This window comes from Vulpes vulpes, chromosome 15 (genome assembly GCF_048418805.1).
Source record: "Vulpes vulpes isolate BD-2025 chromosome 15, VulVul3, whole genome shotgun sequence".
Lineage (NCBI taxonomy): Eukaryota > Metazoa > Chordata > Mammalia > Carnivora > Canidae > Vulpes > Vulpes vulpes.
This window is the reverse complement of record NC_132794.1, coordinates 81,904,332-81,931,090: the sequence shown is the minus strand read 5'-3', so window position 1 is coordinate 81,931,090 and position 26,759 is coordinate 81,904,332. Positions and strand designations below refer to the sequence as shown.

Genomic DNA, 26,759 nt, shown 5'->3' with positions numbered 1-26,759 from the left:
TACAGGAGGTTGACAGGAAGGGTATTGCTGAAATTTGTGAGATTTGCCATTCCAGACAATCTTTACACCTATGACTATGCATTTCAAATTAACCACAAAAGCAAAGAAAAAGATCCTGAATCTATTTAGTATATCACTCTTATTTGTCAAGCATTCCTGGAGATCAAAACAGTTAAACATTGGTGAATTCTTATCTGTATAACTGCCAGGACTGGCTTACTTCTTGTCAATATTATGAGTTCTTCAATTTTATGAAAAAAGGGTTCATATGCATTTTATAAATTTTTGTCTTCTTTGACAGAATACTGAGTATCTTGTGACATTTTCTAATAACTTAGGGATATTGCTGATATCTGTTTTTATACTAGGTTGTATAAGTGATGATGTACAAATGGTTGTTGCTCTTTTGTTTTTTAGTTAATGGATATTTGTTATGCATCAGCTATGTACAGGATGGAACTCATAAAAAGGTCCAGGTATATTATTCAAAATTCTTCTTTAAGAATATTTTTGCCTCTTTAAGAGCTGTAATTAAAAAGCATGTTGGAAACCACCTAACTAATGTTTGGGTGAGTTCCTTAACGTCTCATCCTCAGTCTGTCATCTGTAAAATGGGCATAATAAGAATGCCTACCATGCTGGAATAAAATTAAAATTTTATTGTTTAATTAAAATTAAATCAAATATTGCATGTAAAGCTTCAGCACAGAAACTAGCACATAGGAAGCCCTTTATGGTAGTTGATACAGTGCTGCTGCTGCTGGATTAATCCATTTTTTGTAGACCTTGGAATAATCTTCTGAATTTTTACAAACAGACCGTTGATCGGCATGTTGTTAGTTCTCAAGTCTTTTTTTCTTTTTTTAAAGATTTTATTTATTTATTCACGAGAGACACAGAGAGAGAGGCAGAGACACAGGCAGAGGGAGAAGCAGGCTCCATGCAGGGAGACTGACATGGGACTCCATCCCCGGTCTCCAGGATCATGCCCTGGGCTGACGGCAGCTGCTCAACTGCTAAGCTACCCAGGCATCCCAGTTCTGAAGTCTTTTAAAAAGTTTGGCTTGTGTACGTATGTCCATCGAAAATTGCACAAGCTGGGCAGCCCTGGTGGCTCAGCAGTTTAGCACTGCCTTCAGCCCAGGGCCTGATCCTGAAGACACGGGATCGAGTCCCATGTCGGGCTCCCTGCATGGAGCCTGCTTCTCCCTCTGCCTGTGTCTCTGCCTCTCTCTCTCTCTCTGTCTCTCATGAATGAATAAATAAAATCTTTAATAAAAAAATAAAATTGCACAAGCTAATATACCACTTCAGTACAAATGTACCACACTCAATTAAATTTTAGCCAAGGCTTAGTTCTTTGCTTGGCAAATGCTCTCACTCTGGCATAGGTCACTTATATAATAACAGGTAAATGAATAACCTGTCCAGTTTAGAGTTTTAGCACTCACTATAAGGTTTAGATGCTTTTGTCTGATTTTTATGTTTTTTTACAAGCAAACTGAGCTGCTATTTTTAGTGTTTAGTTTTTTGTGAAACATTTGCAGTAAATATTTCCAAGTTACTGAATCAGTTTTGATTCCAGAAATCCCCGGATTGCAAGGAAAGCTGTTCAAAAAACAGTTAGAATTTGCACCTACTCTCTGTGAGTCAAACTTTTCTCCATATTGTGTAATCCAAACAAAGTAGAAAGATAAATTGGATGCTGAAATTTAGGAGACTACACCTATCATCTATAAGTGATAACTGGCCAGTCTTTACATTCATCAAAACAGCTTTGTTCTCATAGATGAACTTTATGTTAAATATGTAATGTGTTTTGTAAAATAAATCAATGTAATGATGTTGCTCTTATCTCTCTCTTTTTTAAAAAAGATTTTATTTATTTATTAATGAGAGAGAGACACACAGGCAGAGGGAGAAGCAGGCTCCATGCAGGGAGCCCGACGCGGGACTCCATCCTGGGTCTCCAGGATCAGGCCCTGGGCTGAAGGCGGCGCTAAACCGCTGAGCCACCCGGGCTGCCCGCTCTTATCTCTTTCATATGTGAGGTCCAGAGTTAAGATGTAATAAAAAATTTCCAGTGCCAACTTGTTTGAAAGTCTCACCTTAATGATGGAGAAGGGCACTCTGTCCCCAGACTAAATGGCACCAGATAAATAAAATATTTTGAATGGTCATATTTATATTTTTAAATATATTTATATATTTAAAGTTGTAACCTCTTTTTCCAGTTAGATATTACATTTAGCTGTGCTTTGATAAAAATTGTTATAGTAAAAGGAAACGCTTATTACTTATTACAGTGATCATCACTTCTGGAAACTTGCCAGCGATAAGCCAGAAGGCAGCTGGGAACCGGAGGGAAGCAAATGCTTCTAAGCAACCAAAATCCGCATTGGAAAGTAGATAAAATTGGAGATGCTTTTGCATTTTGCATTCAGAGTACTTCCTGTGCTCTCTGTCCGAATCTATGTACTCTTACTAAAGGCACAGTTTTGTTTTAAGATTTTATTTATTTATTCATGAGAGACACAGAGAACGAGAGAGGCAGAGACACAGGCAGAGGGAGAAACAGGCTCCATGCGGGGAGTCTGATGTGGGACTCGATCCGGGGTCTCCAGGATCATGCCCCGGGCTGAAGGTGGTATATATATATATACACACACACACACACACACAGAGGCAGAGACACAGGCAGAGGGAGAAGCAGGCTCCATGCAGGGAGCCCGACATGGGACTCGATCCCGGGTCTCCAGGATCACACCCCAAGCCAAAGGCAGACATTCAACCGCTGAGCCACCCAGGTGTCCCAGGCATTTATGCTTTAAACGTTATATATAAAATGAAGGGATTAGGCCAGAGCTTTATATATCCATAATATCTGCTTTATTAAGATATAATTCACACGCAATTCACCCATTTAAAGTGTACAATTAGGTGGTTTTTAGCATATTCACAGAGTGCAACTTTTACCACAATCAGTTTTAGAACACTCCATTGCCCCTTCCCTGCCCCCAGAAAACTTAGTAGCAGTCACTCCTTTTTGCCCCCACAACTCCCAGTGCCAGGCAACCACTATTTCTGTCTCTTACAGATTTACCTATTGTGGACATTTCATATATTGGAGTCATACAATATGTGGTCTTTTGTGATTGGTTCCTTTCATATAGCATAGTATTTTTCTTTTTTTTTTTTTTAAAGATTTTATTTATTTATTCATGAGAGACACAGAGAGGGAGAGAGGGAGAGAGAGAGAGAGAGGCAGAGACACAGGGAGAGGGAGAAGCAGGCTCCATGCTGGGAGCCCGACATGGGACTCAATCCCGGGACTCCAGGATCGCGTCCTGGGCCAAAGGCAGGCGCTAAACTGCTGAGCCACCCAGGGATCCCCCAATAAATAAAATCTTTAAAAAAAATTATAGCTACTCTAGTGGGTTCGAAGTGATATCTCATTGTGATGTTAATGTGCATGTCCCTCAACAGCTCTTATGTCCCTCCAGCACTCACATCCTATGGATTTAAACTTTTTTTGTGGGATTGAGTGTCATCTCCAGTTTAATGATAAGGTTCTTGAATGGCTAGGAAGTGTCAAGCTTTACTTTGTGATGGTTATTGTGCCTGAGAGGAAACCCTGCTCAGAGCTGCCATTCATAAATACTAAAGGATTGTTTTAAATGGTGTCTGGTCCTAGGACAATGCAGATTTCACTCATAGCAAGTTTTTGCTCTTTCCTGATTTTTCTTGATTAACGATCAGTCTTTGCAGACCAGAATGAAAGTGCCAAGGGAGACAGGCTTATTGCCATATCGCAGCACTGTGCCACAATACCGCATAAATGTCTCTTTTTGAATCAGTGGATCCATCAACATGTAGTTGCTCTCAGATTCTTTGAAGAGGGGCTTATGATCTCCTCTTGCTTTTAGCTTGCAATGCCATGTGAGCAGTTGGCACATCTTTCCTCAGTCACCACTCAGCTCAACTTTAAAAATTTGCCAGACTTTCATGGTTGGGCTGAACTAAATGAATGGAGCCTATTTCTGGTAAACCTGTTGTTCCACCCGGTGTTGCCACTAGCAATGTGCTTCTCCCCGAAGCCTCTAATTAACCACTCCCTGGTATTAAATTATCAATAGCATCCCTAGAGTAGGTAAGTACGCTCTGGTGGCTTGTCAAGACAGAAAGCTAAACCTCTTGATGGTTTAAACCGGGATTTGTTTAAGCAGGTAATGAGATTGCCCTCTTGAGCCTCAGTACAGGCATTAGGTAGCTGGCAGAACCCATTCCTGGGTGGACGCTCCGATCAGTTCTGGGTGCTGAAATGATCACACTGGAGATAATAATACAGGGCCACTTTTTGTCCCTCGGCACATCTATGCAGAATCTCCTTTTTAGTTCAGGGCCTGTATTTCTTTCTTTCTTTCTTTCTTTCTTTCTTTCTTTCTTTCTTTCTTTCTTTCTTTCTTCTTTCTTTCTTTCTTCCTTCCTTTCTTTCTTCTTTCTTTTCTTTTCTTTCCTTTCTTTTCTTTCTTTTCTTTTCTTCTTCTTCTTCTTCTTCTTCTTCTTCTTCTTCTTCTTCTTCTTCTTTTTAAGATTTTATTTTTATTTACTCATGAGAGACACTCAGAGAGGCAGAGACACAGGCAGAGGGAGAAGCAGGCTCCATGCAGGGAGCATGATGTGGGACTCCATCCCATGACTCCTGGATCATGCCCTGAGCCCACAGCAGACACTCAACCACTGAGCCACCCAGGTGTCTCCAGGGACTGTATTTCTGATGACAAAGTTGGCATTATTAGAGTCAAGGACCACATGGAAGGTTGATACTCACCTTCTATTGCCTCTATATTGGGCAGGACAGACAGCTTCTTGATGAGAAATAGGGACAATGAACTTGGCAGTAATTGTGTCCTTCCCCCTCTTCCACTTCCTCAGCCTGACAACATGACTGCGGAATGGGACACAGTTTTCACTTGGCTATCATTTCCCCTCCTTACGACCTAGGACAGAGATCCAGGGCTTGACTGTGGGGGTGACTAGAGTGACATCCCTCTTGCTCTGATTTTCTCTCATGAGGGTGGCAGGGAGGGGCTCCAGGACCTTGGGAAAGGGACTGCACCTCACTGAGCTGCTCAGCAACTTGAGAAAGAGACTCAAGGAAAAGTTGTTTTAATCGCATAGGTTTGACATTTTGGATCCCCCCATCTGTAACTTCATCTTGTCCCTGCTTCCTCCTGGCCCAGGTCCAAGCTGAGAAACATTAATGGGTAACACCAGAATGGAGCCCTGCAAGACCTTTTTTTCCCCCCTCTCTCTCCAACCTTAACCTAAAAAAAAAAAAAAAGTAACACAGCTTTTATGTTGGTGTTTCTGTTTGTCTGATTTCATGTGGTTGTCTTTGTCAAGGTCATCCACATGGGTTGCAAATCAAAGAACATCTGCTCACCTGACCTAAATACACCAGTACTGTTGTGTGAGCTCACTTCTTTATGGAGGAATGCATGGTTACCTTTAAAATGGCAGGCACTGGGAGCGGAGCACACTGACGGAATTTGATCATCTGTGGAACATTTCTAGAAAACCCATGGCCATGGGTTTCATCATGAGTGGATGATACCTGGAAATTCAAAAGCTGTATTTAAAATGTAAAAATCACCTGCAGCACTCATGATATAAATTATCCATTAATAATTTCACTAACAAGCAATTAGGTGTGTTCAGGTCCCTTTGGGGAATGGGAACATCTACCAGGTCATTACCAGGCACTCCCCCAGCCATCCACCTCAGAGCTCCTTCACAGTTACAGCAAGAGGAGCCCATTCAGAGGGATTTTGAACTTGGCCAGTGAGAATTACGCCGCCCCCTCCACCCCAAAAACGTTTTCTCCAGTCCCTCTGTATCTTAATCTCCAGGCTGTGGCCTGGGAGTCTATATTTTTAACAAGTGCCTTTGACAGTTTTTATAGTAAGGCAAATTTGAGAAAGCACGTGGCTGAATATAGCCTGTCGTTTTTAAAAATAAGTGTAATTAAAGCTTTCACTTCAAATTTAGTTGCACGAAATACTAAAATTGAAGTTGCTTTAAGGAAATACAATTATTGTAAACAAACCATAGTTACCTAGTTCACATTGCAAATGCAAAGCAGACTCAGGCTGGGGGTCCTGTCGGGTCTAACCTGTGACTGGGTGTGAAGCAAAATGTAAACAGAGACTCACTTTCATGAACCCCTAGCACTTTGGCCTCTATGTGCTCCTTCTTCCATAAAACATTTCAAGTTGTAATTTTCAACACTGTTGGTATAAAGATGAATGTGTTGATATGACATATTACATTTTCTTTGACCTGAAAGTTTATATGTTTTCTTCTCATTTTACGAGAAATTACACCATTTTCACGAGTGCCCAAAAAAGATGGCAGGCCCTAGGCACCCAAGCCTAGCCTTTGTGCGGAACAGACCACCTGGGCCTGCAGGGCGGAGTTGGTGAAATCCAGGCTTTAATTCTGGTGGCTGATGTGATAATATTTCTGCTGCCTCAGAAGTTCTGAAAGAATCCTTGCTATTCCCTTTTTCGCTCTCATATAAGAGAATATGATCATATGATCAGCCTTTTTGTTTCCATCCCAGTGAGAGGGAGAACGTTGACAGGAGTCAGAGGCTGTGCCAGTGGAAGAATGGTTATTGTCACACAGGGATGTGTGGCCTTTCCCACGGTGATCCTTTCCCGCAAACATATCTCTGCCCCCATAAGTGCGTTTTGTTTTTTGTTTTTGTTTTTGTTTTTTAAAGATTTTATTTATCCATTCATGATAGACACAGAGAGAGAGCGGCAGAGATACAGGCAGCGGGAGAAGCAGGCTCCACGCAGGGAGCCCGACGTGGGACTCGATCCCGGGACTCCAGGATCGCGCCTCTGGCCAAAGGCAGATGCTCAACCACTGAGCCACCCCATAATCCCCCATAAGTGCGTTTTGCATTGCCAAATTTAACGTACAAGTTTTGCCCTGCCCATAGTGCAGGTGGGTAAATCAGGACTCTTTCTACCCTAACTTCCCACCTGTCAAGTGTCTAACTGATTCAATAACTTTGTCCCCAGGCTTTCCTTGTCATTGATAGCTTGTGTCTAATGGATTTCAATAAGAGGCTTGATCTGGGCAGGGTATTGTGTAGGTAGGAAGGGGCTGCTGACCGGGGGAATGCAGGCACACAGGTGGGACTACAGATCTGCTGTAGCAAACATAAAATAATTTCTTTTTCTTTTGCAACATTAGAGTGAAGTTTTGGATTGAGAATTCTAAAATAACTCTGATTATTGGGTGCCTGGGTGGCTCAATTAGTTAGGCGTCTGATCACCTCAGGTCATGATCTCAGGGTCCTGGGATCAAGTCCCAGGTTGGGCTCCCTACTAGCAGGAAGTCTGCTTCTTGCTCTCTCCCCCAGTAACTCCTCCAGCACCTCCCCATCATCATGCTTTCTCTCTCTCTCTCTCTCTCTCTCTCAAATAAATAAATAAATAAATAAATAAATAAATAAAATGTTATAAATAAAATAACTGATTATTAAGATTAAATGTATTACGGTAAACAATTGGAAAGCATCATCAGAAAAGCCAGAAGAAAAAAATTAGCCTAATCCACGACCCAGAGATAACAGCTGTTAACATATCCACCTGAAGTTTCTAGTCTTGTTTTCTGTGCACAAATAGCTATATAACTTTCATACAAAATTGTAATCATGTACAGTGTACCATTGAATCACCTGCCTTTTTCACCTAACAACATAAAATGAACATTCTCCTCGCATCATTCAATGCCATCCTACAAAATGATTTTAATGGTGGTATTTTGTTCCTTTATGTTAATCAGTAATCGTTTATTTAGTTTAGTTAACTCATTCTGTATTTTTGGACAATAATTAATTTTCTCACTCTTAGTAAAAGTGAAGTGATTTTTTAAGATAAATTTTTGAATGCATGCATAATTATTTCTTTAGGGTAAAGTGGAACTGATGTATTATAAAAAATATGAGGAATCTGGAGCTTTTTCATAGCTATTTCCAAGAACCCTGTGGAAAGATTGCACCAGTTTCCATTCCCACTGGTGCTCTGTAAGTGCTTATGTCCTTAAACCCTTGCTAACACTAGGAATTGCCACGTGACTAAAGTTCAAAGGAAGGGAACCTGGTGTGCATTAATTTGGAAGAAAACATGACTCAAGTTTCTTTGCATAGAATATTTAATGTTTAATGCATAGAATATTTAATTATTGCTCTATGTGCAATAATTATGGTTCCTCTACAGTGTTACAGAAACCATTTTATTAAATTTTACACTTTCTTCAAAGTCTTAAATAGCTCTTAGGTTTTCCACTCTTCTGTTTCACACAGTGAAAAGCATGGTTTTGGAGGGCTTTGTGTTGTGTGTCTAGGATGATGTGCTTAGGCTGATGTGAGTGAGCAGGACTTCAGTGACCAGGGAGCCAGCCTCCACCTTATAGCTTAGTCAGTGGCTCAAGGAAAACTCATCATGACCATCCTGTCTGGTGGGCTGCTGTCACTACAAGTGACAGGTAACTCAACTCAGACAAGTCTTGCAAAATGGGGAGCTTAATGGCTCATGAAGCTGAAAATAAATGGGTCCAAACTACTGAGGCTGACCTTGGGCAATCCTTGATCTTTCTGAGCCATAATTTTCTTATCTGTAAACAGGATGTTGGACTTGACCTAAGGTCTCTTTCACCTATTAAAGTTAAATGTTTCTATGAGCATATCAACAAAGACTGCATTAGACTACCAACTAAATTTAGACATAGGGAAGGCAAGCCTAGCCCTCAGAGAACTAATTTTTTTAAGAAATACAATTCTATTACTTAATTCTATTAAGTTAACAAAGTTTTGGGGGTTTTTTTTAACAGGTAGAGGTCCTTAAGCAACTTCAACATAATTAGTCTTCATGTAGTGTAAAAATATCAGTGTTGTAGAAGTTTTCTTTATTTTTTTTCCTGTTGATTATACAAATGTCAAATATCTTTTCTACCCATTAATTTGCTCAACAGATCTATCTGTGTGGCATCTGGATGGCTCAGTCAGTTAAGCATCCGACTCTTGATTTCAGCTCAGGTCAGATCTCAAAAAAGAAATATCTATTCAGAAGTAGTGGGAAAAGAAATTCAATCCCACTGTTCCCTATTAATAATTATTTCAACAAATTCCAACCTGGTGGAACCTCGAGAGATGTGTTAAGCTGTGCAAGACAGCAACTGGTTGCTGAGTCAGGGAGCCCAAAGGCACTAATCTTGCACACAGGAAGAAATATTGGTATTAGTGAACTTTGCCTCATCAGAAATACCTTAAAGCTCTGGCTGGTTGTTCAAGAGGACATAGATTTTCTAGTGTCAGGCTCCCTTAGCCTTTTAAAATTGTTTCTTTGACTTGGTAGGAAACCTTTTCTGTGTTCTAGTGTTGAGGGTTTTTTTGTTTTGTTTTGTTTTTTGATCTTTGCTCATTGATGCTATTTGGAATTCACTGTGTAACCCTTTAAATTTACTGCAGGAAGTATAGGTTCCTCTCAGAGACTATTCAAGTGTTCCAAAAAGATCGGTAAGAAACAGGCTTTTTTTTTTTTTTTTTAAGATTTTTATTTATTCATGAGAGACAGACAGACAGAGAGAGAGAGAGAGAGAGAGGCAGAGACACAGGCAGAGGGAGAAGCAGGCTCCATGCAGGGACCCTGAGGGGGACTCGATCCTGAGACTCCAAGATCACAACCTGAGCTGAAGGCGGCGCTAAACCGCTGAGCCACCCAAGGCTGCCTTACAGGCTTTGTTTTAAATCCATCAGCTACTAATAAAACTTTTAACTATTTTCACCACAATATTTGGAATACAGATTCATGTCATAGTTTTAAATTACTACCAGATTGCCAATCTCGGTTTGTGTTTGGAGAAATTTTTAGACAGGGCAGCCCTGATGGCTCAGGGGTTTAGCGCTGCCTTCAGCCCAGGGCCTGATCCTGGAGACCCGGGATAGAGTCCGACGGGCTCGCTGCATGGAGCCTGCTTCTCCCTCTGCCTGTGTCTCTGCCTCTCTCTCTCCCTGTGTGTCTCTCATGAATAAATAAATAAAATCTTTAAAAAAATTTTTTTAGACAGAAATAAATGCAATGTTAAATGTTTTACTAACACTCAGCTACCACATGTTTGTCAGCCATACTGGCAGTCTCTGGATCTGGTTCTGCAGGAGAGGGAAGGTTCCAGGGGGGCAAAATAGCCGGATTTTGATGGAGGGTATACTTGTCAGGATAGGCAAACCATCTGCATCACCATCTCCAAATCTCAGTGCCTTAAAACAATAAAGGTTTATTTCTCATTCACACTATAAACCCATTGAGGGAGTGGCTGGGGGTTCCATTCTGGCTCATCATCACTCTGACTCAGATGATCAAACAATCATTATCTTGGATTTTGCTGGTCATGGTAACAAAGAAAGTGTTCTGAAGGGTCTCACCCCAGCCATAAGTGCTCTTGCCTGGAAGTGACATACACCATGTCCATGCATAACTCACTGACTGGATGAGGCACGCTGCCCAGCTCAATTATAAACTGGCCAGGACCTGCAGTGTGACCCCATGGGCCCAGAAGGAAAAGAACCAGAAATCCTTGGCCAGCAGCACTAGTGGCTACCACAATGTACTTCTCTGATTACCAGATACTTGCCTTGCTTTCCCCAACTGCAGACAACAGACAGGGATTCCCACCCCAAAGTAGACAGCCCTGAAGCTGCACCCAGTCATGGCATCTGGATGATGTGCAGGAGGACCTAAGTTAAGGGGTGATACAAAGTGGTTTCAACATCAACTCTGGATGTGGGTCCTCTTGAGCTAGAGACTTCTGAACTAAGAGGCCAGTTACCTGCGGCGCCCCTCCCCCACATCGTATATTAATAAATAATGGTGAAAAATGATTAGAAAACCCAATATACATTCCTACTCAGAAAAGAGGTGAATGAGAGACATCCATTCGTTGGTCCTCATTGTTCTAAAATGCTGACGAAGCAATTCTGAAATCCATCTATGCTCCATTGCTCCCTGACTTGCAAGTAGAGGATGTTCCTCTGGGGTCTTGATTGTTTTCTCGGAAGGGGGCTCCCCAATCCATTGCTCTCTTTAGGCCTTGGCTTTTCCAATAACCTCCTGGATCACAACTAAAGTGAGACTGAAGAATATGCTTTTTCAGCTGACGTTAGAGGGTTTGGGGGCTCAGGCGTTTGCTGGCAGTACAACTCTTTTCCTATCTACTTAACTCTAGTTTATTTTCATATGCCCAGCCCTCCGTCCTTGGCATACTTCTGCTCACTGGATGCTTTTGTAGTTTTGCTTTCAACATTTCTTTATTGACTTAATTGATGATACTTTGAGCGTGGCTTAGGTGTGGCTTAGGTGGGGAAGCCACACCTCCGATCTCTTTTTCCCTGAGGTATTCTAATTGAAAGAATTAACTAAGAAGCCCTGACCATAACTGCATCTTTACTTGGAGACTTCATAACCCTTTAAAAGTGTTAAGAGTGTGACAGCCAGTTCTCCTGCTTTGAACCTCGCCTCACAACTAAGTGCTAATTGACCTCTTGCAAGCAAAGCCTTTCTCATTTCTGTTTCATTGTTTATCTGTTGGGGAAGAGAAGCAGCTGCTTTTTCCAACCCTGCAAGTCTGATTTAATGGACCTTATTCTCTTCTTTTTGTTTATAAACCAGTCAATTACTTTCTGGGCACACTTTTTTTAACGGTAAATTTCTTTTTATTTTTTATATTTAAATTCAATTAATTAACATAGTGTATTGTTAGTTTCAGAGGCTGAGTTCAGTTGTTATGTAACACTCAGTGCTCATTATATCAGGTGCCCTTTTTAATGCTTGTCACCCAGTTAGTTACCCATCCTCCATCCCTCTCTCCTCCAGCAACCCTCAATTTCTGTGTGTACCTTTTAAAGTGCAGCCCAGAGAACCCTGGGTGGCGCAGCGGTTTGGCGCCTGCCTTTGGCCCAGGGCGCAATCCTGGAAACCCGGGATCGAGTCCCACGTCGGGCTCCTGGTGCATGGAGCCTGCTTCTCCCTCTGCCTGTGTCTCTGCCTCTCTCTCTCTCTCTCTCTCTCTCTGTGTGACTACCAGAAATAAATAAAATAAAAAAATTAAAATGCAGCCCACAGGGGCTCCTGGCTGGCTCATTCAGAAGCCCATGCAACCCTTGATCTCAGGGTTGTAAATTGAAAGTAGGGAGCCTCCTTTAAAATAAATAAATAAGAATTAAAAAATAAAATGCAGCCAGTGGTAACTAACACATGCAACTCACATTTGGCTTTCCATCTCTTCCACAATATCTACTCTAGGTATATTATCTGCCTTCCAAATTATCATACATGATGGTTTTACCGAATGCTTTGCCAGCCTCCAAAATCCGTTTCCTCCCTCCTGGCTGCTTGGCCTTCCAAATGCTGTTGAAACAACACCATTTCAAGTACTAGTCAAATCACAGTGTGTTGCAGTAACAGACCATAACCAAGGCTGAGTGGGTTAAACAACAAAGGTTCATTTCGTGCTAATGCTGTTATGTGCATTTAAGACGGCCTACATCCTCACTCCAGGACCTAAACTGACAGATCAACCAACATCTAGAATGCTTCCCGTTGCTGTGAGAAAGCACTGGAGGGTCTCATGCTTGTAATTAAATGTTCTGACTTGGGAGTGACAACCTATATGTCGTTGGCTCACTGTTAAAGCAATTTTCCTTCAGCATTGTGTTTTGGGCTCTATCTACTTTTTTTAAAAAAATATTTTATTTATTTATTCATGAGAGACACACAGAGAGAGGCAGAGACACAGGCCTGTAAGGAGCCTGAGGTGGAACAGGATCCCGGATCCCGGGATTATGCCCTGAGCCAAAGGCAGACACTCAATCCCTGAGCTACCCAGGCGTCCCTGGACTCTATCTATCTTGAGACTTATAAATCTAATCTATAAATCTAATCGGTTCTCATAGCTGTGTAGTATTCCATCATATATTACATTTTATTTACATAGTGATGGATGTCTACATTGTTACTAAAAATTGCTGCAGTGAACATCTTTGCATAGGTTTCCTAGTGCACCTGTGCAAGAACTTCTTTAGGAAATAATTCTTTTTATTCCTTATTATTATTATTCTTTATAATAGGCTGAAAGAATATGGACCTAAAATCCACTACTTATCTGTAGCACCTTGTCCTTTGAGCCTTGTCTCCTGTTGAACATCTTTGATGGATATTCTAGAAATTCTTAAAAAATGACATCTGGTTGAAGGAATAAAGGGTGAATGCAGACATTCTGTATCTAGAACCAGCATCACTTCTGGCAAACACAGAACAGACTTATCAGTGGTTCAGCTGAATTTATCAAAGCATTTGGATATTCTGGATTAAAGAACACATGAATCATAGCTGATAGCCACATTGGGATATTCTTTCTTTCCCTGGTCTTTTATCTCCATCCATGGCTTATGGTTGATATCCTTGACATCAGGAAGATGAATAAAACTGTGCATTCAAAATCTGAGTTTCTTTTTTTTTTTAAGAATTTATTTATTTATTTATTTATTTATTTATTTATTTATTCATGAGAGACACACACAGGCACAGGCAGAAGAAGAGGGAGAAGCAGGCTCTCTGCAGGGAGCCTAACAGCGGGACTCGATTGATCCCGGGTCCCCAGGACCACACCCTGGACTGAAGGCGCTAAGCCGCCGAGCCACCTGGGCTGCCCAATCTTACAGTTTCTATACAAGAAATTCTGACAATGTCTATACAAGTATTAAAATGTGAATAGAAGAGCATTTATTTCATTTATTTTTTACATGAAGGTGAGAAATGAATATAAGTACGTGAAAGGCATTTCTATTGCCATTTAAACTAATGCAGCATTCCGATCTTTATTCCCTTTTACCTTAAGCAAAACTGCTGATATAACTGAATTTTCAGAATTCTATACTTTTCCCCCACTGTTTTGTTGAGTTGCCAACAAAAGCTTTGAAATGAACAGGAAGTAAAGCAGGAAAGACAGCAGTATTCTAAATAACTTACCAAATGTTTAGGTGTCCCCTGCCACATTTTTAAAAGTGAGACCTCTTCGCAGTTGCTTGTACTTACCAGTAGCCAACCAAATAAAAAGTCATGGAGGGAGTTTTCATTTCAGAGGACTGGTGACAGCTGTGGCTGGGTGAATACTGGATTTCTACTACAGAACCAGATTATTTCCTGGGTTTCACACAGCCTGTTCTGTCCATTCCTTGCTGAGATGTCTCCGATTTTCTATTGTCACTGAGTTCTTTGTTTGTGTTTTACTTCTGCATCTACCAAATGGTCTGAGTGTAGAATTTTCTCCATCCCCTCCCCTAATCTCTAGCCTCCACCCATACAGCCTGCCCATCCTGCCACCTCCTAAAGATATTAACAACCTGGAGGGATAGCCTTCTATATCTTTCCGGAGGCTCATACAATCATAAATATGGTGGTCTCCCTTCCACCTGCTTTACTTCTTTCCTGCTTTCCTTCCCTCCTTTTTTTTTTTTCAAACCAAATAAGGTATAAATAAATTATTTATACTTCAAGGCATCTTTTACTTTTCTCATTAGCAGAAGCTTAAGGATATCCCTTCAGACAACTGATATAGATCTCATTCATTCTTTTCAATGGGTGCCCAGTATTCCATGGTTTGGAAATAATAAACGTAAGGGATGCCTGGGTGGCTCAGGCATCTGCCTTCGGTTCAGGTCATGATCTCAGGACTCTGGGACCCAGCCCCAGGTGGGGCTCCCTGCCCAGTAGGGAGCCTGCTTCTCCCTCTCCCTCTGCTGCTCCCCCTGCTTGCATTCTCTGTCAAATAAATAAGTAAAATCTTTAAAAAAATAAAAAAGGAACTTAAAAAAAAGGAAACAATAAACTTTGTTGAACATTTTTCCTGTCACATGTACTTTGTTTTCAGATTTTTCTTTTTTGTGGTTTTTTTTTTTTATTCACTTAATAATCTCTACACCCAATATAGGGCTTGAATTTATGAATCTGGAGTCACGTGCTCTTCTGATTCAGTCAGCCAGAAGCCCCTGTTTTTATTTATTTTTTTAATGTGATCACCGTAAAGGGTGTTGCAATGAACATTTGTTTTGTTTTGTTTTTTCTTTTTTCCTTAAGTTCAATTTAGTTAACATACAGTGTATTATTGGTTCCGGAGTAGAATTTAGTAATTCATCAGTTGCATATAAAACCCAGAGCTCATTCCATCAAGTGCCCTCCTTAATGCCCATCAACCATCCCCCTAGCCCCCTCCCCTCCAGCGACCCTCAGTTAGTTTCCTAGAGTTAAGAGTCTCTTGTGGTTTGCCTCCCTCTCTGTTTTTATCTTATTTTATTTTTCCTTCCTTTTCCCTATATTCATGTTTTGTTTCTTAAATTTCGCATATGAGTGAAATCATATGGCATTTCCCTGACTTATTTTGCTTAGCATAATACTCTTTTGTTCCATTCATATCATTAGAAATGGCAAGATTGCATTCCTTCTGGTGGCTAAGTAATATTTTATTGTATATATTATATCACATCTTCTTTATCCATCATCTGCCAATGGACATCTGGGCTCTTTCCAGATTTTAACTGTTATGAACATTGCTGCTATAAACATTGGGGTGCAGGTGCCCCTTCAGAACATGGTGTTTGTATCCTTTGGATAAATACCTAGTAGTGTAAATTTTTTTTTTAATTTTTATTTATTTATGATAGTCACACAGAGAGAGAGAGAGAGAGAGAGAGAGAGAGAGGCAGAGACACAGGCAGAGGGAGAAGCAGGCTCCATGCACCGGGAGCCCGATGTGGGATTCGATCCCGGGTCTCCAGGATCGCGCCCTGGGCCAAAGACAAGCGCCAAACCGCTGCGCCACCCAGGGATCCAATACCTAGTAGTGTAATTGCTGGGTCATACCTATCCTCAAATCCTCATGCTTTTTAAATATGATCCAGAAAAGGAATTAGCTGGGTTAAAAATGTAGGTGTGCTTTTAATTTTAATAGGAGTTTCCCCAAGTTCTTCAAAATGATTAGCCTAGCAATGTTCCAGAATACCCTTCTCCCATCCTGTCCAGTAGTAAGTGTCTTTCCTACTCTGATAAGAATGGATTATACCTGCAACACTAATTGCATAGCCCAGGCACTTTTTGACATGTCATAAAGTATTTCAGTGGAGATTAAAACTAGGGCTCTGGCCAGTCTACAAGATTGGAGGTGGTTGTGATTTTTTTATACTTCTGAAGGAATCCATCGGAAGTTTATAGTAGGGAGAGAACTGGAGACCTTTCTACTGCAATCCATTCCTTTCACAGATAAGGGAACTGAGATGTGGAAGGGAATTGAGAGGTGGAGGGAGTGACAGTGAGCTGGCTACTGACTGCTCTTTATGGGAAACAGCTGTGAATTCTGACTTGAGGTTTTACCTATTACCTTACACTGTGGGCATGCTGATGTGAGTTTTAGAGAATGGACCATGAAATGTCATTTGTGAGTTGAATTGACTGGTAGGGATGAACTATTTCCAGTTTTCTACTACCCTGCTAGGACAAGCAAGCTTCCCAACCTGCACTGGGCTGTGGGGGATTTGCTTTGCAAACTTCCACAATTATAATAGGAGATTTGTTAACTTGGTCTTGTCAATGGAATCTGCTGCTCTTAAACTTTTGGGGAACTTGGGATTTTATTTTTATTATTTTTTAAAGATTTTATTTATTTATTCATGACAGAGAGAGAGAGAGAGAGAGAGAGGCAGAGGGAGAAGCAGGCTCCATGCAGGGAGCCTGATTTGGGATTCGATCCCGGGTCTCCAGGATCACGCCCTGGGCTGAAGGCGGCGCTAAACCGCTGGGCCACCTGGGCTGCCCGGATTTAATTTTTCTATATTTGTTAAGAGTTACTGCTTCCAAGGGTGGAGCCGCTGGCTTGGATTACAGCTAAAATGACAGCTTGAAGCACTGGAGAAATAATTGCATGTACAGGAATGGCTTCCTGCTATGTACCGCCCCCTCCACCCTCCCTAACTTACTGATTTAAAGGGCTAAGTAGTAGGGCAGCACAGAAAAAACTTCTGGAGGTCTCCGCTGTGTTCCTGGCAATGTTATCTCTGGGTGTGACATGCACAACTTGACTAGGGCTCATATGGATGCTCTCCAGGGCTGAATAAAATAAACTTTTGGAAAGAAGTCATTTGAGCTCCCTGTATCTTTAAACTCTGCTTTAATATTATAGTTGCAGATTTAGCCCATGGAGTCTGCTGAAGGAAATGAAAAGGGAGACCCCAGATTTTGCAGTCTCATTCGGGTTTGCTGTGTGTTCATCACAGAGCATCTGACAACACAGCAGTAACTTTCTAGGTCACCTCTAAATGAAGTTGGCCTCTTCAGGGAGCTCAGCCTGTTCTTTTAATAACATAAAAATAACTATGATGGAGATTTATTTTTTTATAAACATCTGGAGTAGATATTATATATATATAAGTTTATATATATAAAATGTACACACACACACATCATTCCCTAAAGGCATGCCTTCATGTTGTAGACCTGGTCAGGAACTATGCTTATTGGTGGGCTTGCCTGTCAGAGGCCAAGGTTCTTCTGATTCAGCAATTCCTAAGCCTACAGATTGCGACCATGAGGGAACTTTCAGAAAATACTCATGCCCAAATTGCACCCCTGAATTAAATCAACCTGTGGGAGAGAAGAGGAGACTCAGGATGCTAAAGGCGATTCTAGCATGGGTTGAGCTGGGTTGAGGACTCCTTAGCAGGCCATTTTGATGCGAAGGTAGTGTTTCTGCTTCATGAAAAAGAAACACACTATAATGGGAACTGTTCTTTTTAGATTTATGCCACCATAGGGTCATCATCTCTCTCAACCTACTCTCCCTTCCTCCTTCCTGCCTATTCTGTAGACTAAAGCAGCAGACTCATGTCTTACACAGTCAGCTTGTGGAGGCAAAAATTGAATGCTGTAACAGTTGTCTTTGAAAAGTACCCTAGGAGTGGGCCAAGTGGGTTAGAGACCAACCCGCCTCGTGGTACACCTAGCATAGCCAGTTTTTCCCCAGCATTGGAACAGATCACTGTTTCTTTGGCTGAGATTCTGATAAAATAGCTGGCATTTAGGTGCTGTGATGTATGCAAAAATAGATCTTTAAGAATTGGAATTATACTCAGCTTGAGAAGATACTGAGAAGCCCTGGGAATTGAGATCGGCCTAGGGCACTGCAAAGTCCTGTTCCTCTTCTCAGCCTCAGTCCTGAGGCAGACTCTGAGTGGAGTGTAGACAGAGTCCCCAGCACCATCTAAATGGTGGGTTTCTCCTTGCCTGTCTCTTAGGCACATATCGTGGAAGTAAGGGGAATTGGATGTTCAGTGCACATACAGAGGTGATGTCACTGCATTTTATTTTCGAATATTCAGAAACTGAGCATCTCTTTAAAAGCATAGAATTCAACAGTACTGTCTTTCTGTCCTCCAGCATTCCCATGGTTCGGCATGGATATCGGTGGAACGCTGGTTAAATTGGTCTACTTCGAACCGAAGGATATTACAGCTGAAGAGGAACAAGAGGAGGTGGAGAACCTGAAGAGCATCAGGAAGTATTTGACTTCTAATACAGCTTATGGGAAAACCGGGATCCGAGACGTTCACCTAGAACTGAAAAATTTGACCATGTGTGGGCGCAAAGGGAACCTGCACTTCATCCGCTTCCCCAGCTGTGCCATGCACAGGTTCATTCAGATGGGCAGCGAGAAGAACTTCTCCAGCCTTCACACCACCCTCTGCGCCACCGGAGGCGGGGCTTTCAAGTTTGAAAAGGACTTCAGAACGGTATGTCAGGTTTGAGCTTGTTACACAGCAAAACCCCCTCTCAGAGAAGGAAAGCAAGCCTCTCCCATGTCCAAACACATGGCTTCTCATTTGGAAGAACTTGACTGCTAGCCTTGGGACTCTGGACAGGGTACCTTCACCTCTCTGTGACTCAGTTCCTCCTGTGTATGAATAGTTTGTGCCCGTAGGGGTGTCACAGAGTGGATTACATGAGATCCTATGGACCCAGCACTTCTTAGCAAATGCTTATAAATACTAGCTCTCATCATCATTTTTCTTATAATTATGGCTGCACGGTATGCTAAAGATAAGATGGTATCATTCCCTTTCGGAAGTGTTTTAGAGTTTTCCAGATTCTTACCATGGTGTCATGAAAAGCATAATCATCATCCCGCTTTTATAGCTGCAGAGATGCAGGCCTGCCAGAAAGGCTTTCTGTAACTCCTATAAGAAAGGATTACTGCTGTCTACCTGTTGTTCGCTCTAAGTGTCTTTTCTGTTTTATGAATGTCATTCAGAAGTTTTGTTTGAAACAAAAGCAAAACATTTGGTATTATTTATAGGTGACTTCCTTTAATAGTAAGATTTCAGGTGTGTGGATTTACATAATAAGAACAATGCTGTCTCCTGAGTAGCAGTCTATACCAGCTCTGCATTGCTCATTTACGTTTGACAAATTTGGCTAAACGGAGGACATGGATGAGTAAGATATCTCATGTTTCTCTTTATTTAGCAATCTCTTAACAATTGTGTGTTCCAATTTCTACATCTTTACAGTCAAGATAATCTCTGCACTGTCCAGCCTCAACTAACAGGAAATAAAATGAGAATAAAGTGCAATAAAAGATGTAGAAAACAAAGAGAAAATAGTTAGCTCGGTTCAACAGAAATGACTGGCCATTAGAGAAGAAAAGTTTGGAAGATTTGGGGGTTAGTCTTGCCAGAAAGTTGAAAAATACAGTGAGATAAGTTGTAAAATACACTTTTTCAAAGCCTGGAGTGCAAATTACTGGCATTCTGTCGCGGAACTAGTGTAATCCAGTCTTGCTATAAAGTCTATCATTAATGAATAAATTAATGAATCAATACATTATTCATGGCATTTAAAAAAGCTATGAATGCAAATTTTTTTTATATCATAGAAAGTAACATCATTTATCCCATTGATTGTACCAAGTAGTTTCTAGAGGAGCTGGCAATGGAGTCGTAGCACAGTATCCTGGATGAGACTCATGATACCAGGTTTTGGCTTTTTCTCCTGTGTTCCTTTTCCCAACACATCAGTGGAATTTGGTTGTCACCTAAACGATTCATAGCATTTTTTTCCCACCAAAGGGGCCCAATGATCAAAGAGTTTTGAAACTGAAAAGGCTGAGGTCCGGGGGCATGAAAATTATTTTTTTGGGGGGGGGCATGAAAATTAAATTTGAGCTCATAGTTGGTAAAGCATTGAACCTGAATTCTAGTGTTGTCTCTGCATTTAACTAGCTGGATAACTTTGGGTGAGACATATCCCTTCTGGAGCCTTCAGTATTATCATCTGCAAAAAGGTGGCAGTAAAGTGAAGAGAGGAGGGAGGAGTTTTAGGACATTAGAACCTGAAGTCACCTTTGGAGACCAGGAAGTATAGCATTCTTGTGCTACTTGGATAAGGAAATTAAAGCTAAGGAGAGCTTAAGAGGCTCTAGTAATGCCTCCTAGTCAGAGCTAGGGTATCAGCTCAATTCTAATTCAGAAGAATATGCTCACCCAGCCTAATGCTAGGAGTTCGCCAGGTTACCCTATCAGGGTCCTTCACTAAGGAGCCTAAAGTGAACCCAGGTGACCTGGATCATTTATGCAACATCCTCACTGCCTCCGTTCCTCATTAGGGTAATGTACATTCTGGGAGAAAGTTACTCGATAGATGTTGGCTGTGAGCAAGGTGTTTCTCAAGGTTCTGAACTGAGATAGGTCATATTTTCTTATAACCAAGGTAAAGAAGCCTCTACTCCTTCAGGCAGCTTCTGGACCCTAATGAATAGACTGGAGCAGTGAGCAAGTCTGGAGTATTTACCAAACAGCTTGGCCTGCTAGGGACATGCATCCATAAAAGAAAGAAGAGGGCTGCCTCCTGTTTCCATGCTCAGTCTTAGACAAAGTGAAGACAGAACTGATCTCTTCCTATAGCCTATTTGTCAGTGCACTAAGTGAATGTGCCTTTATCCTTCCAAAGTCTATGCAGATGGATAGGTCTTATCATCCTCTTTCCTAGGCATTCATTCACTCATCCAACAAGTATTTGTTGTGCTCCTTCTGTGTGCCAAGTACTGTTATGAACAAAACAAAGGCCCTGCCCTTCAGGAGCTTATATTCTAGTGTGGAGGCTGGTCAGTAATTAAATAAACAGATGAATATAAAAGTACAGAATATACTATATATCCTATCTATCTATCTCATATGTGTGTGTGTGTGTGTGTGTGTGTGTAGTGGATATCCAGTGTGTGTGTGTGTGTGTGTGTGTGTGTGTGTGAAGGTAAAAAAGGCAGGGTAAAAGGGGTTAGGAGAGTTGGGAGGGCTTTAGTGTGATAAGGTAACATTGGAGCAGGAACCAGAAGTAACAAAGCAAAGCAGGCCAGTATCCGGGGAAGGGTATTTTAAGCAGAGGGAATAGTAAGAGCTAAGATCCTTAGGTGTGCTAAAGCCAAGCTCTTCCCACCTCTCCTTTCCAGAATAGAAAACTGAAGGTGCTTACATGGTTGCAAATGATCAATATTTACTACTATATATAGTAAGCATTCTGACAAAGTAAAGCAATGTGCATATATATAATATAAAGTCCTGTCATTGCTATAAAATCACTTTTTGGTATAAGACGGCTTTACAGAAGTGTTTTAAAAACCTGAGTAATTAGAGCTAACTAAAAGACATTCAACAGACCCTGAATCATTAGCAATTATTACATCTTATGACTATGTCCTTTTTATGTATAGTAAATATACTTAAATCCTCAGACAATGTCAACTAGTCTTCATCCAATTTCAAATGTACAAGAGAGAGCTATAAACCATGAGACAAGCATTAAGTTAGACCCCTGTGTAGAAGACTTTCAACCAAACAAAACGGCATTTCTTTTTTTCCTTCCCTCTCTTCCTTCCTTGTTTCCTTTCTGCTTCTTTTAATGTTTTAGGATCACTGTCACAAATAAACTTCTGACTGGCAAAATTTAGCTTTCTGAATTAATGATACACCAAAGTGGGACACCAAAGAAAAACGTAATCTAACTATAAATGGTCTAAGAAACTGAAAAGCCAATGAGGAATCCCACCATTGAAGAAAATGATCCTTAAGGGGAAGACTTAGCTATCCCCTGTCTCTATTCTGTGAGTTTTATTTTGAAGAACACACTAGAGTATCTTATGTACCAAATCTAATATTTTTATCCACAACTACACTTCCTAACTTCAGTAAGAGTTCTTTAAAATGCAAAATATTCCAATAATAGAGAACATATGGGGAAAAAAAAAAAAAACATCCTTTTTGTCCAGCTAACTCTTCATTAAAATAGATACTTTTCCTTGGGAGTTTTGTTCAGTGTAAGACTAACTAGAAGTTAGAAGTGACTCTTACTGTCTCACTTTTCTTACTTTTATGTCTTACTTTTCAAAAAAGACATATCCCCTAACAAACGGGGAATAGCAATAATCTTATTGGTTGAATGATATTTAGGGAACAGAAAAGGATATTCTGGTTGCTTTATTATATTTTTCTCAAGGTGTGAGAGCTGAAGAATTGGCCTTTTAACTTAAACCAGAAATCTCTAAGGAAACAATCTAAAAAAGTTAAGAATACTGGGAAAAAAAATCTCAGGAAGAGGGAGGACAATTGTGGATATGTGAATCTCTAAATCTAAATGGACCATTCAAGGACTTTTATCAGCTTGGTTCCTATTATTAATCCAGAGACTGATTCATGTCATTATAGCAGCATAATTTTTGGTAGACCATGTCATTTCTCCACTTGGGTCTGGCTTGATACTTGACCACTCATCTTGGCCTCTTTATCATTGGGTGCAGGGAGGAAGAAGCCATCTTTGAGGCTTTGTCATATTTCTTACTCACAGAACATGTTAGAAATTCATCTCTCTCAGGTCTCCTACGTCTCCTTTGGGAAGAAAAAAGAGCCCTGAGTAAAATTTGTAATTCAGAATCAACTATTTTATATGTGAATCATTCTTGGCTTAGTAAGATAACCTTTTCTGCCACTTCCGGTGTGATTTAGGGAGCTAGTGTCCTCAAAAGCACCTTGGGAAGTATAAGGAATCATACAAATATGTATTTTATTCATTTCTGAAATACAATTTGGTGACTTATTTCTCAACTACAGAGAAGTAATATAACTGGTTTGGGACAGGTCCTTAGAATACCCCCATAGGAGTAGCTATGGAATCTCTTGGGATTTTTTTTTTACCACATTTATTTATTTAACTCTTTATTTAGTTATTTTTGACAGACTGAGCTGAAGAACATACAGACTACCTTTTACAACGTATTCTGAGCATGCTTTGTGTTTGGGATCCATATTTTTCCCAGTATTAGCATACAGGAATCACTGAGCTCCCTCTATAAATTAGAATCTTCAATGTGGAAATAATGTTTTGATTAGCAGATTAGTGCATTTTATCTTGAGATAAGACTCTAATTATTTTACTTCTCACATAATTAGAATCCATGTATATAGTTCTTTAAAATCTTCAAAACATTTTCACGTAGGTATCTCATTTGATTTTTGAAGCTAGCCCTGTGAATTAGCAAGGGCAAGCGCTATTAGGGACAGTATGTGACCTTATCAAATGCCTCTTCTCGCTGTACCTGGGTCATGGACTAATCGCAGTTCTTCAACTCCTAATACTGTGTGGTCGGGGGACCAGCAGCATCAACATCACCTGGGATATTGTTAGAAATGCAGTCAGAATCTCTAGGAGTGGAGCCATCATGGGGGCGATTATACCACAGAAATTGGTAAATACTCAAAACCAGGGCTTTAGCTCCCAGAGAGCTGGTTGTTAAACATTTACAAGCACACCTTGGTTACAAGGTTATGTTCACATTAGCTATAGCTTCATCTGCATGTTTGCTGAATCTGATATATCAGATCTGTCATCATTTAAGATCCATCCTGAGAGACTCTTCACCATAGGAAACAAACTGAGAGTTGCTGGAGGGGGAGTGGGTGAGGGTAATTGGGTGAGGGACTTTAGGGAGGGCACGTGATGTGATGAGCACCAGGTATTTACACAACTGATAAATTATTGAACACTACTTCTGAAACTAATGATGTACTATATGTTGGCTAATTGAATTTAAATTTTAAAAAGTAGCTAAGGGGAATGAAATTTTTAAAAAAGACCCATCATAGAAATTAGCATTAGAATATCTATAAAATTAACAGGATGGAAGTCAGAATCAGCCCACAGATATGTTTGGTTGGCCTGCTATATTTAAAAAAAAAAAAAAACATAAATTAGTGTCAGCTAATTAATTACACTGATCCTCCATTTTGACATGGCAACAATGAGCTGCAGGTGAAACTGTAAATATGTGTATGCACAACAATCCCCTGTACACTACTATCCCCATCATTCTAGCTAAGGGCTTCACTCTTATGTTTTCTTTTTCATTTCTTTTTTTTTTAGAGATTGTACATTTATTTATTATTGTCCATATCCATTAAAGTGACTTTCCATGAACCAGGTTCTCACTTTCACTTTTTCTTCTTGCCTTTTGAGGTTTCCAGGGGTTTCCTTACTGTCTCCTGTAGGCATTTGCATTTCTTACCCTTGATAGAACACTAAGCCCAGAGAAAGAGGGTTTTTCATAGCTAGGATTTGAATGTGCTGAGTGTTCCACAAAGTCAGTTCTGTTGTATTTACAAACTACAACCTGTGAGGAGTAATGCCCATCCTGTTCTGAATTTCAGATGGCCTGTTTGAATATCCAAGTAATGATTTGACTCTTTGCTTACACTTGGGAGCCTGGGCTTTTCTCTGTATGGTGATGACTTTTGAGGGAGGTCTCTAAGGTCTCAGTGGAAGTGACAAATATTTCTCTTTCCTAGTTTGGGAATGCATGACCAGGCTTCAGAAATATCCATCCTGCAGTAAAATGTACAGCACAGATGTTTGTTTGCCGCTGGCACTTTATTTAAAGCTGAGTTTGATGAGAAAGATAACAGTGTTTCCTTTCAGATCAAAGTTGTATGTGCTTAGTTTATTTGCCTTGATAGTTTTTTTCTTTTTCCACAGCATAGGTTCAGGATGTCTAGGTAGACTCACTGTGTCTCTGTCTTGTGTTTGTGATGTTGTCTCTGGGCCTGGCTGTCAATATTGTTGATGGGCCTCTGATTAATTTTTAAGCAGGTTAACCTATGGTCCCACAACTATCTGATGAAATTGCTACTTTTCAGTTTGGCTTGATCCAAGAAGTGACAACTTTCCCTGTCCCACTTAACAAATATTTATTAAACGATTATTATATGGGACAGGCCTTTGAGCATCATGCTCAGGGGCACCTGATGAACCAGAAAACTAGCCAGGTTCTAATTAGTGCTGTAAGTGGAAGAGGTTAATTAGGGCTGAAGAATGGAGGACAAAGATGGCATTTACACAACTGTGTCTCACTTCAGCCTTTCAGGTCTCCAGATAGTTTTATACCTAAAGTATTACCCCCTTAAGACATGTGTAATTACTTGGATCTCGCCCAAAATATTCACTCAGTAAAAAATGAAAAGTTTGGAATCATTTATAAGATAGATTTACTTTATCAGCAGGTGTCATTTATGATGATTGTTTCTAGGGATTTCCTTTCTACTTGCTAGATGGTATGCTGCCCAATTCATGAGTCATTCAATAAAGTCAGTGAGATCTCTAAATTAAAACAAACAAACCAGAATGGTTGTTTCTTTGTATCAAGAAAACTTATACCATCATGCTGGTATTCTATTCAAACTAATTCTATTCATTAGGTGTAGATTTTGTGGAGTTAGTTGAATGGGACATTCAGATGAGTGATATGAAGTCAGAAGTGTTCTTCCAGCTATTAACTTTTGTAATGAAGATGATGCCTCTTTGGCAAAGTATCCTAGGGTAGTACTTGTTTAGGTCGTTTCCAGATCCCAGAAGCACTACACATTATGAAGACAAGAGAACAGTGAGTCTCTGGGAGCTATTTGCTAGTTATATCACTCAGGGAAAGTTGTTGAAGCTCTGAGAGCCTTAACCATAAAGTGGATAAAACACCTACTTAGAGAATTTTTTGAGAATTAAATTATATACTACACATTCTTGGAGTGTAATAAACAATAAATACTAGGTATTATTTTCTTAAAGACTTTTTTTTAAGATTTTATTTATTTATTCATGACAGAGAGAGAGAGAGAGAGAGAGAGAGAGAGACGCAGAGACACAGGCAGAGGAAGAGGGAGAGAAATAGGCTCCATGCAGGGAGCCTGACGTGGGACTCAATCCTGGGTTGAGGTCCAGGATCACACCCAGGGCTGAAGGTGGCGCCAAACCGCTGGGCCACTGGAGCTGCCCTTCTTAAAGATTTTTTTTTTTAATTTTTATTTACTTATGATAGTCACAGAGAGAGAGAGAGAGAGAGGCAAAGACACAGGCAGAGGGAGAAGCAGGCTCCATGCACCGGGAGCCCGACGTGGGATTCAATCCCGGGTCTCCAGGATCGCGCCCTGGGCCAAAGGCAGGCGCCAAACCGCTGCGCCACCCAGGGATCCCTTAAAGATTTTTTTTAATTTAAGATAGTCCTTACAAATTGTCTTCCTTTGTTGCTTTAGTGTCATGTTGGTGATTATT

At 40.6% G+C, this 26,759-nt stretch overlaps 1 protein-coding gene across 6 annotated transcripts in view; it reads left to right on the top strand.

The window, feature by feature from the left end:
- PANK1 (pantothenate kinase 1) overlaps positions 1-26,759 on the top strand; it is a 56,465-nt gene that overhangs the window by 14,134 nt on the left and 15,572 nt on the right. For 5 of the 6 annotated variants that reach the window (XM_072739477.1, XM_072739478.1, XM_025990545.2 and 2 more), the window contains exon 2: positions 18,558-18,910. In XM_072739477.1, coding sequence (XP_072595578.1) covers positions 18,558-18,910 — 353 coding nt within the window. Of the gene's footprint in view, positions 1-6,811; positions 7,018-18,557; positions 18,911-26,759 lie in introns of those variants that run through there. The other variant, XM_072739480.1, reaches the window with a different exon arrangement.